General features: G+C 62.7%; 11 protein-coding genes across 11 annotated transcripts in view; 5 read left to right on the top strand and 6 right to left on the bottom strand.

The window, feature by feature from the left end:
• Nucleotides 1–83: 83 nt before the first annotated feature.
• Nucleotides 84–560, bottom strand: OT_ostta16g02290 (Protein of unknown function DUF1168; the record flags this gene model as incomplete). Its single annotated transcript, XM_003083654.2, has 1 exon — nt 84–560. One exon carries the CDS (start codon nt 558–560, stop codon nt 84–86), a length of 477 nt encoding a protein of 158 aa, XP_003083702.2.
• Nucleotides 561–696: 136 nt separating this feature from the next.
• OT_ostta16g02280 (Zinc finger, DHHC-type, palmitoyltransferase) lies at nt 697–1749 on the top strand (the record flags this gene model as incomplete). Its single annotated transcript, XM_003083653.2, has 1 exon — nt 697–1749. The coding sequence occupies one exon, from the start codon at nt 697–699 to the stop codon at nt 1747–1749; it is 1053 nt and encodes a 350-aa protein (XP_003083701.2).
• A 41-nt stretch (nt 1750–1790) lies between these two features.
• OT_ostta16g02270 (Transmembrane receptor, eukaryota) lies at nt 1791–3467 on the bottom strand (the record flags this gene model as incomplete). Its single annotated transcript, XM_022985588.1, has 1 exon — nt 1791–3467. One exon carries the CDS (start codon nt 3465–3467, stop codon nt 1791–1793), a length of 1677 nt encoding a protein of 558 aa, XP_022840380.1.
• Nucleotides 3468–3647: 180 nt separating this feature from the next.
• Nucleotides 3648–5399, top strand: OT_ostta16g02260 (unnamed product; the record flags this gene model as incomplete). The annotated part of the gene is made up of 1 exon (XM_022985587.1): nt 3648–5399. The coding sequence occupies one exon, from the start codon at nt 3648–3650 to the stop codon at nt 5397–5399; it is 1752 nt and encodes a 583-aa protein (XP_022840379.1).
• Nucleotides 5400–5475: 76 nt separating this feature from the next.
• On the bottom strand, nt 5476–6093 carry OT_ostta16g02250 (RNA polymerase II subunit A; the record flags this gene model as incomplete). The annotated part of the gene is made up of 1 exon (XM_003083650.1): nt 5476–6093. One exon carries the CDS (start codon nt 6091–6093, stop codon nt 5476–5478), a length of 618 nt encoding a protein of 205 aa, XP_003083698.1.
• Nucleotides 6094–6391: 298 nt separating this feature from the next.
• OT_ostta16g02245 (Proteasome B-type subunit) lies at nt 6392–7054 on the top strand (the record flags this gene model as incomplete). Its single annotated transcript, XM_022985586.1, has 1 exon — nt 6392–7054. One exon carries the CDS (start codon nt 6392–6394, stop codon nt 7052–7054), a length of 663 nt encoding a protein of 220 aa, XP_022840378.1.
• A 30-nt stretch (nt 7055–7084) lies between these two features.
• Nucleotides 7085–9184, top strand: OT_ostta16g02240 (Ankyrin repeat; the record flags this gene model as incomplete). The annotated part of the gene is made up of 1 exon (XM_022985585.1): nt 7085–9184. One exon carries the CDS (start codon nt 7085–7087, stop codon nt 9182–9184), a length of 2100 nt encoding a protein of 699 aa, XP_022840377.1.
• Nucleotides 9185–9188: 4 nt separating this feature from the next.
• Nucleotides 9189–10679, bottom strand: OT_ostta16g02230 (Clathrin adaptor, mu subunit, C-terminal; the record flags this gene model as incomplete). The annotated part of the gene is made up of 1 exon (XM_003083648.1): nt 9189–10679. The coding sequence occupies one exon, from the start codon at nt 10677–10679 to the stop codon at nt 9189–9191; it is 1491 nt and encodes a 496-aa protein (XP_003083696.1).
• Nucleotides 10680–11043: 364 nt separating this feature from the next.
• Nucleotides 11044–11532, bottom strand: OT_ostta16g02220 (Galactose-binding domain-like; the record flags this gene model as incomplete). The annotated part of the gene is made up of 1 exon (XM_003083647.2): nt 11044–11532. The coding sequence occupies one exon, from the start codon at nt 11530–11532 to the stop codon at nt 11044–11046; it is 489 nt and encodes a 162-aa protein (XP_003083695.2).
• A 194-nt stretch (nt 11533–11726) lies between these two features.
• On the bottom strand, nt 11727–12095 carry OT_ostta16g02210 (unnamed product; the record flags this gene model as incomplete). Its single annotated transcript, XM_022985584.1, has 1 exon — nt 11727–12095. The coding sequence occupies one exon, from the start codon at nt 12093–12095 to the stop codon at nt 11727–11729; it is 369 nt and encodes a 122-aa protein (XP_022840376.1).
• Nucleotides 12096–12480: 385 nt separating this feature from the next.
• Nucleotides 12481–12574, top strand: part of OT_ostta16g02200 (Dual specificity phosphatase, subgroup, catalytic domain) — a gene marked incomplete at both ends in the record, with an annotated part of 809 nt that continues 715 nt past the window's right edge. The window contains one exon of the mRNA XM_022985583.1: nt 12481–12574. This exon is cut by the window's right edge and continues 128 nt beyond it. Coding sequence (XP_022840375.1) covers nt 12481–12574 — 94 coding nt within the window.

Genomic DNA, 12574 nt, shown 5'->3' with positions numbered 1-12574 from the left:
AGTGAAGACGCCGAGCGCGTGAAACGACGCGAGAAATGACTCGAGCTTTAATTGTACACATTCATAGAAACCCGCGAAACGCCCTACTCGACGTCATCCACCCCACCCTCTTCCACCCCTTCATCACCCACCCCCCCACTCTTCGTCTTCGCCCGTTTCGCCTTCAATTTCGCCTTCAATTTCGCCCGTTTCGCCCTATTCTTCGCCGTCTTCGTCTCCAACGCGTCCCGCGCCGCGTGCAGTTTCGCCTCGCGCGCCGCCGCCGCGTCCGCCGCCACCGCCTCCCGCTCCATCGCGTCCAACCGCGCGCGCTCCCGCCGGCGCTGTTCTCTGTACGTGTGGAACTCTCCGCTCGACGCGCCCGCTTGCGAGCCCTGGACGTCGCGTCCGAGGTGCGACGTTTTCACGTTGTCTTGAATCGCTCGCAATTTCACCTCGAGCACGTCGGCGTCACGCGCGCGTCGCGCTCGTTCGTCGCTCGCGTCCACGGCGGCGGTGGACGCGGCGACGAGCGCGCGCGCTTGGTCGTCGCGCAGGACGAGGGCGAGCGGGCGGCGCATCGCGCGCGTCGAGCGATGGCGCCATCGCCGTCGCTCGAGGGACTCTTTCACGAGTCGTGACTCGTGCGAAGGACACGTTCGAATCACATCACACATCGCCGCGCGACGGTCGTCGTCGACGCCGACGCCGACGGGCATGGCGCGCGATCGTCCCGGGGGTGGTTCGGTCGTCGCGTGCGCGCGCGCTGGACCCCATCGAGCGCTCGCGGTGGCGGTGTGGTCGTGCGAGGTGGCTGGATTTTACTTCTTATTCCATCCATCCGTCGCCGACGCCACCGCGCGCGCGGCGGCGGGATGGACGTACGGCGCGCTGGCGACGATCGCGGCGTGGTCGTTCGTCATGAGCTGCGCTCTCGATCCGGTCGCGCGGAGGATGGAGGATGGGACGGAGGAGACGTTCGCGAAGACGCTGTATTGTCGATTTTGCGACGGGCGCGTCCGACGCGGGGCGAAACACTGTCGAGAGTGCGATAAGTGCGTGGATGACTTTGATCATCACTGTAAGTGGTTGAATAATTGCGTGGGGGGGAGAAATTACGGGTGGTTCTTCGCGTTGGTGTGCGCGACGTGCGCGCAGATCGCGGGACAGGTCGCGACGGGCGCGGGGTTGCTCGCGTGGTGCGCGACGACGCCGAGCGAGGCGAAGGCGTACGTGCGATCGAACGCGACGTACGTTGGAAATGGCGTTGGATTCGTGTCGTTGATCGTTGGGGTGTCCGTGTACGTCGCGTTGGGGGTCGCCCTGTTGTGGGTCGTCGGCGAGTTGTTCGCGTTTCACGTGACGCTGTGCTGGAAGAGGATGTCGACGTACGAGTACATCGTCGCCGAGCGCGCGATCGCGGCGGATGCGAGGGAACAAGCGATCGAACGAGGGGAGGACGCGGACGCGATCATGGTGCGGACGAGCGTGTGTCGATTGTGTCGATTGCCCGAGGCGTACGCGCCGGAACGGCCGGAGAAATCGAGCGAGGCGGCGGCGCCGCCAAAGGAGAGCAAGAAGAGTGGGGTGTTCTCCCCTAGAAAGTTGAGCCTGAACACGTCGAAACCGACTTCGACCAAGGACGAGCGGCACGTCGAGCCGGACACGCCTCCACCGGTGCGACGGGAGGAGGCGCTGAACCACTTTGACGCCGAGTTACAAAAGCTATCCGACGCGCGCGGACAGTCGAGACGAGCTCGAAAAGATTAGACGCAGCTTGACTTGTAGCAAGAATTATTTTCATAGCCGGACTATTCAATTTTTCCCATCTCCATCTCTAGGTCGCGCGTCGAGTCGTCGTCGTCGTCTAACGAGAAGTCGCGCATCGCGCGCGATTTCTTCGCGCTATTCATCACTCGCGATGACTTTGCTCCGTTGTGCGGTGATTTTCCATTCGCAAACTCACCGCCGTCCGCAGGCGCGACGAGCTCGCTCCACCAAGAGTCCTCGGTGATGTCGCCGTTCGTGAGTTCACTGTACGCGTACTGAGAGCTCGCCCCGGACGGTTTCCACAAGAAGCACATCACCGCGAGTAAACCGAACGAGAGCACGTTCCAGAACGCGGAGAGCATCCACACCGATTCCCACTTCTCATCAATCATATCAGTGCTCTTGAACCACATCTCATACGCGAGCCACACCACGCTGAGCGCGGCGCTCAAAGCGAGAGCGTTCGTGAACGCTCGGTACAGCGCGAGCTTTTGCGTCTGCCGACGAAGCGCTAGCTGCGTCAACGTCCTAGAGAGCGAGCTAAATATCCAAAGCAAGAACACGGTCTCGAACACCGAGATCGGGAGCACCAAGAACAGTCGCGCGCCCGGTCGTAGATCGTCCACCGAGCCGACGTGCTCCACGACGTCCTTCACCGCGGCGGAGCACAGGTAACAAATGCCGAGCGATATCACCTTGGCGCTCATCCCACCCAGGGTCGGTCGCACGACGCCGTATCCCATCGAAACCGTCAGTACCAACGCTCGACTGAGCGTCGCGCGGAGTGAGCCGAGCAAAACGGCCACCATGGTGAACACGTACGGTCGATATCCGGTGGCGTTGAAATTGGCGTAGTCAAAGTACCACACCGCGGACTCCGTCATCGACAGCGCGAGCACGGCGGTGATGCAGTTGTGTAACCCCAAAACGTGACGCCAGTGCCCGACGTGCGCGAGCGTCCACGCGAACCCCAATCCTAGGTACGCCATCGTGGCGAATCCGTAAAACGGCAACAGCGCCGTCTTCGCCCCCGGCAGATACCCGTTCGGATTCTTCCACATCGTCCGCCCGCTCACCGTCACCCCCGCGTGATCGGGATCACATATCACGAACCACACGTGATACATTCCAGTCTTTCGCACGCGCACCGCCTCGACGTCGCTTCTCGCCGTGACGTCGTCTCCGTCGAACCACACCTCGGCGCGACGCGGACCCGTCGACGTCCCGTCCTCGCCGACGTCCTCCCGCACGATCACCCGCCCCACGTCCGAGCTCCCACACACACCATCCGACTTCATCTTCGCATCGCAACAAAACCGTCGTCGTCCACTCACTTCATCGACGACCCCGATCGCGCTCGCGTCGCCGCGCTCGAACGTCACGATTTCCACCAACCCAGTCGCCCCTTGTCCCGCCCCCCCCGCGCGCGCCACGCGCTCGCTCCGCTCGAACGTCACGCCGTCCAAACGCACGTACGCCCGTCCGTCGCTCACGCGCGCGCGCGCGTCGATCCACGCGCCCGCGCGCGCGTCGTCCGTCGTTCCATCATTCGCATTCGCGCTCGCAAACATCCCTTCACGTCCCGCGGCGACGATCGCGGCGTCGTTCGTCGCGTAAAACGACGCGCGCGCGTACGCGTGCGCGGACGACCGCGCGCCCGAGACGTTCGCGAGAAGCAGGACGAGCGCGCACGCGCACGCGGTCGCGCGCGCGCCCATCGCGCGACGCGATGCGTCGACCGGTGGCGTCGTCATCGACCGGTGGCGTCGCCTTTGGATTTTTCCCACGCCACCGGTGGCGTCGCCTTTGGACGACGACCACGAGGGTGTTCGAATCGCGCGCGACATCGAATCGCGCGCGACGCCTCGCGCGCGCGCGCGCGACGACGGCCGCGGGCGATGCCGCGCGATGACCGCGCGGACGCGGACGCGCGCGCGCGCCCGTCGTCGAGGCGCGCGGACGCGCGCGCGCGCGGGGCGTCGACGGCGACGGCGTCGACGGCCACCGACCGCGTCGCGCGCGATGCCGACGCGCGCCTCGACGACCGCGCGGTGGACGACGGGGACGAGCGATACGTCACGTACGAGGCGCGGACGAGCGCGCGGGAGACGCCGCGCGCGGAGTTTCGGTTGACGTGCCCGGATAAGACTGGTTTGGGGGCGGATATCTGTCGCACGGCGTTCGAGTTCGGGTTGGTGGTCACCCGAGGGGATTTCACCACGGATGGGGTGTGGGCGTTGGTGTTGTTGACGGTGCGCGCGGGATCGCCGGAGGGGGATCGGGCGCGGGAGATGGGGTCGGCGGAGGACGACGACGCGGACGCGGACGCGGACGAACGCGGACGCGGACGGCGGGCGAGAGAAGGGGGGTGGGGGGTCGTGGACGCGCTCAGGGAGTACGCGGGGACGTTCATGGCGATCGTGCGTCGACGCCGAGGGTTTGTGGGGGCCGGGGGGGGGGAACGGCGGAGCGCGACGCCGAGGCCGGCGACGCGAACGGGCGAGCCCCACGAGCCGACGTCTTCGTCAAAGCTCTGGCGCTACGACGTCGACGCGAGCGAACACGGAGGGAACTTGGCGCTGACGGAGATGGAAAATTTACCGCGAACCGCCGTCGTGGACTGGGAGCTACTGCGACAGAGGTTGGAGCTGTTGTGTCCACACAAGAGCGCGCTGAGCACCATTCCGTCGGTCGATTCCCTTGATAAATTGGAGGAAACGCACTCGCAACAGAGTCTGTACATCTTACAAGTCGAGGGACACGATCGCGTTGGATTGCTGCACGACGTCACGCTCGCGCTGTGGGAGCTTCAACTCACGCTGCACAGAGCGCACGTGACGACGTCGCCGAGCGGAAACGCCGTCGATCTCTTCTACGTCACGGATGATTTGCACGAGCTCCCTAACCCGGCGCGCGTGGGAGAGATATCGCGAAAGATCAAACCCGTCGTCGCCTCGACGCCGGAAGAGGCGAACCGAGTGAACATATTGATTCACCCGGCGCCGGCGTTCGTCACGCGCCAAGGTCGAATCAAGACCTTGCGCGCCGCGGAGGGAATGGTCGTCACCCAGGCGAACGAGGTCCCGAGCGATTTTGAGACCATGGTTGAGGTGGATAACCTCATGAGCCCGGCGCACACGGTGTTCCAGGTTCGAACTCGCGATCGCCAAGGCTTGTTGTACGACTGCTTGCGCGTGTCCAAGGATTTGAAGGTCTCCGTGAGCTACGCCAAGGTGGAGATCGTGGACAAGGCGGTGTGCGAGGTCGTTCTCTTCACCAGGAAGAACAAAGACCAGGAACAGACGGATTACTTGTGCGCCAAGTATAAGGAACACGTCGATCGACCGATCAAGGTGGAGATGCTCAGCGAGAGTGGCAACGCCCTCACGAGCGAGCTCCGCGTCGTGGCGCCTCTGGACATCGTCGGTCACACTCGGCCGCGCGTCTTGCTCGACGTCACCGAGGCTCTACAAGACCTCAGAGTTATGGTTTTTAAGGCGGACATCATCACCACGCCTCGAACGGAGGGTAAACAACTTCAGGAAGAGGTGCATCGATTCCTCCTCACCGACGTCAACGGAGAACCACTCGCGACCGATGAGGCCCGCCAACAGGTATGCGATCGCGTCATCGCGGCGTTGTTGCGCTGAGATTTTAATCACCATGCGAAAGCGCTGTACATTACCTTTTTAACAAATCGTACGATGCTCGATTACAACGCCGCGACTAGTAAAAACACACGCAATACAGCGCCCGCAGCCCCTCCTCGCGCTCGAACTCATCCACGATCGAGTCGATCTCCCCCTCCCAGCCCTCCTCACACCGCTCTAAACGTTCGCACAATCTCAACGCCCGCGGCGCCGCCTCCGCGCTTCCTTCGTACGAATCCCTGACGTCCAGGTTCACCACCAACGCCGCGTCTCGCGCCCCCCCCGCCGCTCTCAAATCCATCACAACCAAGTCGAAAACCCGTTCTTCGAAGCACACGATGACGTCAAACGTCTCCCCTCGCTCTCGATGCGTCTTCCATCGCTCTGGACACCGTTTAATCTTCGCGTTTCGCACCAACATGTCAAACATGCCTCGCTCTTCGTAATTCTTCACCAAATCCTCGCTCTGGGACCGCAGATCCCGTAAAATCTCCTCGTACGACGTCCCGTCAAAGTCGTACACGTTCGGGTCGTCCCTGGACGCCCCCGGAAGCTTCACCCTGGACGCGGCGCCGTAGGATTTCACGTCAAAGCCGTTTTCGAGCAACACGCGATGGGCCTCCATCGATCGATTGAAATTCGCCGCGCACACGCACGCGTAGCGATACCCCGACCTCGACGTCGACGACGACATCGCCGTCGTCCGCGCGCGCGCGCGTCGAGCGCTGGCGTCGAAGGCGTCGTCCGCGCGCGTCGAGATCGTTCGAATCCCGTCGTCGTCCACGTACATGGCACTTAAACGCGTTCAATACGTATAGGGCGGTCCCATCGCGATGCGATCGACGACGTCGACGCCGCACACGTCCACGCCGCGCGCGCGTCGACACCGCGCGCGCCGACGGGGTATTTACCGCGCGTTCGTCTCGCGTCCGTCGGTCGCGCGGTACACGTCGCGTCGATCGTGACGGCGCGAGGCGTCGATCGCATCGCCCATGGACGTCGTCTTCGGCTTCGTCGGCTACGACTTCGCCGTCCTCGTCGCCGACCGCGCGGCGACGCAGCAGATCATCGTCCAGAAGTCGGATGAGGATAAGATCGCGGTCGTGGACGGGACGAAGATCATGGCCACGAGTGGGCCGCGCGGGGATTGCGTCGCGTTCGCCGAGTACGTCGCGGCGAACGTGCGATTGTACCGGTTAAAGTATCAACACGAGCTGGACGTCAAGGCGACGGCGCATTACGCGCGAAATGAGCTCGCGACGGCGTTGAGAAAGGGACCGTATCAAGTGAACGCGTTGTTGGCTGGGGTGGACGCGAACGGGCCGGAGCTGTACTTCATGGATTACCTCGCGACGTGTCACCGAGTGAACACCGGGGGACACGGATACGGTGGGATGTTTTGCCTGTCGTTGTTCGATAAGCACTGGGTTCCGAACATGTCTCGGGCGCAGGCGATGGAGTTGGTGGATCTGTGCGTGGCGGAGGTGTGCGAACGTCTCGTGACGGCGCCGACGGAGTACCTGGTGAAAATCGTTGACAAGAAGGGCGTGGAGGTGATCGAGTACGACGCGACCGAACGCTTGGCGAAGCGACGGGAGGTACAGATGCAAGCGCGAGAGGCGGCGCGGCAGGCCGCCGCGCGCGTCGGCGCGTGATAGTCTTTTGTGTTTTAATGAAAACGGCAGATGAGGAGCTTTCTCAGTTTCATCCTCACTCGGCGGCGCGCTATGAATAAGGCGCTTCTCACGGCGGTTTTTTATGACCTAATCGACGACGCGAAAGTTATAGCGAGAAGTGTCTCCCCATCCTCGGCTCGGGTCGACGGGCTAGACTCGCTCGCCGTGGCGTTTCTCTCCCCTTACGCCTCGGAGCGCATGCAAAAGTGGTTGCTCGAGAGCGGATGCGACCCGTTCGTCGAGCTCGATGACGGCGTTTCGGCGGCGACGATCGCGTGCGCGGACTCAAAAGTATCCGAAGACGTCATCGATTTGATCATCGCCAGCGCGGGTGACGACGTGGCACGTCGGATGGTCTTGGTCAACTGCGCCAGATGTCACGTCAATCGACACGACTTGTTGGCAAAGCTCATGAACACGTGCGACGCGGACGACGACTCGACGTCTGAGGTCGTTGAGCGCGAGATAGCGGACGTACACTGTGGCTTCGCAGCGCCATTGGGTCGATGGAACGAGCGATGGCTGAGATCAATCACGATTTCTGACGGGACGCGAACGCCTCTGCATTTGGCGGCTTTCGTTGGCAACGCCGAACCGTTTCAACACCTCGACGGCTTACCAAACTCCACCATAAACGTTCTCGATAGCATGGGTAGGACGCCGTTGATGTACGCGATTGATGGAGGACAAAGTCGCGATTTCATTCGAATGCTCGTGCGCGATTTCGGGGCGAATGTGAATTTATCGGGCGCTCACGGGACAGCTCTCTTACACGCGTGTCGTCGAGGCGAAGCCACCATCGTGGAGGAAATTTTGTGCGCACCGGGAGGGGTCGACGTGCAGAAAGCTCAATTTGCGCTACATACCGCGTTCGGGTTCTGCGCGGAGGTGCGAACGATCGAGATCTTGTGCGACGTCGCTGGATTGGACGCGCTGAAATTCGATCCGGTGCACGGATGGCCGCCGGTCTTGTTCCTCGCGGATGCCATCGCCAGAGACCACAAGAGACAACCAGGACGCGGCGACGTCTTAAGAGAACGAATGATCGTGTTGGGATACGCGCTCTCGTTACACGCGCAAGCCAGGGATTTCGAGGTTCGATGCGCGAGTGGACAAACGCTTCTCATGCTCTCGTGCGCGCACGACTGTGCGCCGCTCGTGCGACGCGTCCTGGAGCTCGCGCCGTCGCCCGAAAATCTTGCCGCGCTCATTGACTCAAAGGGCCGAACCGCGTACCACTGGGCGTGCGCCAGGTGCGCAAAGAACGCCTTGGAAGTCCTTCGCGACTTTGGTTTACTGCACGAGCGACTTCGATCCGTCCGCGACTTTGAGGGCGCCACCGCGGAGGACCTCCTCCTCACCGACGGCGCCGTCATCCCACAGCAGAAACACCGCTCGTGGCCCGAACCCATCGACGTCGACGACGCTATCGACGAAGACCGCAACGTCAACGTCGCCGCCCGCCTCGGCGTCGCGCACGCCAAGTGTTCCGCCGTCTTCGACGTCGACGCGCTTCCTCGAAAACCGCGAACGTGCGCGTGCTGCTTCGCTCTCTCCCGCAAACCAATGCGATGTTCCAGGTACGCATCGAAAGAACGTCTCTTCGCTCGAATTAACGCTCCGCTACGTGCTATCGTCGAATTCGCGCAGGTGCAAATCCGAAATCTACTGCTCCGCGCGATGTCAGCGCCTCCACTGGCGCGAGCACTCCAGCGCGTGCGTCGACGCTCGCGGTCCGACTTTACGAGAAGTGCTCGCGGCGACGCCTCCGGTGTGATGGTTCACTTGGCGCTCGCGCGTTCGAGCGCGTCGACGCGGTCGGCGAGCGTCGCGCAGCGCGCGGCGAGTCTTTCGTGGCTCGCCAGCACGTCTTTGCGAACGACGAAGAACCCGGCGGCGGAGGCGCACGCGAAGCCGACGGCGAAGCTCGACGCGCGCGCTGCGAACATGTCGAGTCCGGTGCGGCGAACGCGGCGCGGAGTGGCGCCGAGGCGGGGGCGATCGGGCGAGAAGAGGCGAGTCGGAACGCCGTCGACGCGTGAGGCGCACGTCGCTCACGACTGTCTCTTCGTCGCGGTAATAGCTATGATTCGTTTTCATCATCACTAAAATATCACTGCGTTGCGAATCTGTTGTCGACGCGAATCTCATACGAGCCGCGCCCGTCGCCGCTCTGGCACAAATATCGCACCCATCGAGTGACGTCGTAGTTCCCCATGTTCCGCTCCTCGACGTTCAGGAATCGGATCCTCAGACCACTCGCGGTGAACATGGGAACGTTGAACTCGATGTTGATCGGGGGTTGGACCCACGGCTTGTGATCGCTCAGCGTGTTCGCGAGCATAACCTCGGCGTCGAGCTGCAACTCTTGGTGTCCCGCGAGCTTTTTGATCTTCCAGCGCAAGCACCCTTCCTCGGGAACGTACTTCGCCTTACCCGCGCTCACACGAATCGTCGCTCTTGCGGTGAGCTTTGGCACGGGAATGCGTACTCGGACCTCGTTCGCCACCGTGCTCGGGTCGTACAGCGAGCGCAAGTTGACGCTCATCGCGAGCCGCGTTCGACCGAGCTCCTTCACCGCGGGCATGAGCTTGAACGGCAGCGTGACGTTATCGGATACGCGATAGCGCACGAGTTCAAACTCGCCATCGGGAGGGGTGAACTCGATCACCTTCTCCGACGCGAACTTGTGCAATCGCACGCACTGATGAAACTGCAAGTCGTCCAGGTCGATGAGCTTCCGATTGCGCGCCGCCGACGCCCCCGCGTCCTCTCCGGTCGCCGACACCCGCGTGTGCTCACCCAATCGATCGTTCAGACCGACGCTGAGATCGGGCATGCCACTCAAAAACGCCTTCATCATGATCGATCCCTGCACGCTCGATCTCAACACGGTTCCCTCGGCGCTCATCATCAAATTCACGCTCTCCACAATGTCCAGATACACTTCGTTCTTCTTATACACCAACCCCGGCCGTCGCCACGCCACCGAGCTCGTCACTTGCTTCGCCGCCTCAACCGCCCGTCGCTGTTCCTTCGCCGTTTTGCGTTCGATCTCCTCCTTGGACATCCCCGACTCGCTCTTCGCGCTCTTTTGCGTGATGAAGTGTCGCAGCGACTCCCCAGCCGTGATTTGCGGATACCCGTCGTCACAAATCTCATCCAAGAGCTCGTACAAGAGCACAAAGTTCTCCCTGATCGCGCCCTCGTCGCACGCGCCGAAGTACTGTCGACACAACCGCACGACGTGCGATAGGAACGTAAACGCCGCCGCGTCCCGCGCCGTCTCCCACCCGTCCCGCGCGCGCGTCGCCGCGTTCGCCGTCCCTCGCCGCACCCCGACCACGTAGACATCGCGCGAGCGTTTCATGAAATACGTCACCGATCCAATCACGCGCTTCGGCGCGTTCGTGCGCGACCCATCGTCCGCGCGTCGGCGTCGAGCGGCGCGCGCGTGGACCGATTTTCCATCATGTCGATCCAATAAGATCTGCGTGCGAAACGCGTCGAGCACGGTTCGATCGATCTCGTCTCGGTACGCCCGGGTGATCAGGACGTCCCCGCGCAGGTTCACGACGAACACGCCCGAGACGCAGTGCGCCATTCGAGCGGGGCGTCGGCGCGAAGTGCGGCGCGACGGCTCTCGCGCCGCGGCGTCGACCCGCGTCTCGACGACGACGACGCCGTGACGCCCGTCGCGCGCGCGAGGTGCGTTTTCATGCGTGTGCGTTACACGTACTCTCGGTAAAAACGCGCGAGATCGCGGTCGAGACGGGAATCGAACGCGCGGCGGCGGACGCGTCCGAGTCCTCGTTTCGCCGCGCGTCGTCACTCGAATCGCCAGAGCTCGAGACGGGAATCTCGGCTCGGCGCTCCACCCCGCCCCTCGTCGCGACGCGCGCGCGATCACGATTCACCCATGGCGCGAGATCGAGGATCGCTCCTCGAGATGATCTCGCCTACCGTCCTCAGCACGGTTTCAACGCCGCGACGTCCGTCGACGCGAGCGCGTCGCCGAAGACTCGAATCTCCGAAATCACCGTCCGCGCCGTCCCTTTATCGTTCGACTCGACGAATATCGTCAACGCGCGCACGCGGTCGAACGCCGTCGCGTCGAGCGCGTGTTCGCCCGCGCCCTCGAGCGTTTGCGCCGGTTTCCTCCGCGCGACGTTTTCGAATCCCATCGCCTGCCCGTTCACGAACACCCGCACCGTGCCCACCCCGCTCACGTCCGCGTCCGCGCGCGTCGTCGGCGATCTGATCACCAACGCGCGCGCGCGCACCGGGACGACGAAGACGAGGCGAATTAACAATTCATGGTCGTCGTCCGACGCGAGCGCGCCCGCGGGTTCGCCGAGCGTCCCGCGGGCGAGGACGGACGTCCACGCCCGCGGGTCCGTCGCGTTCAGGCACTCCGACGCGTCGACGTCGATGAGATCGCCGACGTCGCGCGCCATGTACGCGCGTCGCTCGATGTCGGCGTCGAGCGCACGCGTGTGTGCGTCGATGAACGAGAACGCATGCACGCATTCGTGCGTCGATGCGTCGATGCGTCGATGCGTCGACGCATTCGTGCGTCGATGCGTCCACGCGTGCACGCGTCGACGCGTCGATGCGTGCGTCGCGTGGACGCATCGATGCGTTCACGCATTCATGCATTCATGCACTCACGCGTGAAGCCGTGAGTGCGTGAATGCGTCGATGCGTGAACGCGTGAATGCGTGAATGCATCGATGCGTGAATGCATGAATGCATCGAGCATGAATGCATCGATGCATGAACGCATGAATGCATGAGTGCGTCGATGCATGAATGCATATGAATGCATGAATGCGTGAACGCATATGAATGCGTGAATGCATATGAGTGCATGCATGCATGAATGCATGAGTGCATATGAGTGCGTGAACGCACGAATGCATATGAATGCACATGAGCGCGTGAACGCATGAACGCACATGAACGCACGAATGCACATGAATGCCTGAATGCGTGAACGCACGAATGCACATGAACGCATGAGCTGGGAAGGAGCAGCAGCGCAGGAACCGAGGGCGCTGGCTTCATCTCTCACGCGAATCGCAAAAGAATCGAATGTGAATCTCGTACGGAACGACGCACGGCGTTCACGTTTTCGCCCGCGCGCGGAGGGAAACCGCGAACGGTGTGACGGCACGAGACGAAGAAAAAAAAGAGGACGAAGACGAGGGACACATCGATCACATCCATCGATCGATTCGATCGATGTGATCGATCGATCGATCGATTCGATCGATGTGATCGATCGATGTGATCGATCGATCGATGTGATGAACGCCGACGATGGCGATGGATGGCGACGAATCGCGTCGACAGACGACGACGCGCGACCGCGGTGATGCCGCGCGCGCGCGACGACGGGGGCGATGACCTCGCGTGCGCGGCGTGCGGACACGACCACGCGCCGGGGACGACGTGCGCGCTGTGTGGACATCACCGGCGCGGGGCGGATGAGGCGCG

The sequence above is a fragment of the Ostreococcus tauri genome (assembly GCF_000214015.3).
Source record: "Ostreococcus tauri WGS project CAID00000000 data, contig chromosome 16, whole genome shotgun sequence".
In the NCBI taxonomy this organism is placed as follows: domain Eukaryota; kingdom Viridiplantae; phylum Chlorophyta; class Mamiellophyceae; order Mamiellales; family Bathycoccaceae; genus Ostreococcus; species Ostreococcus tauri.
This window is presented reverse-complemented; position numbering and strand designations above follow the sequence as displayed.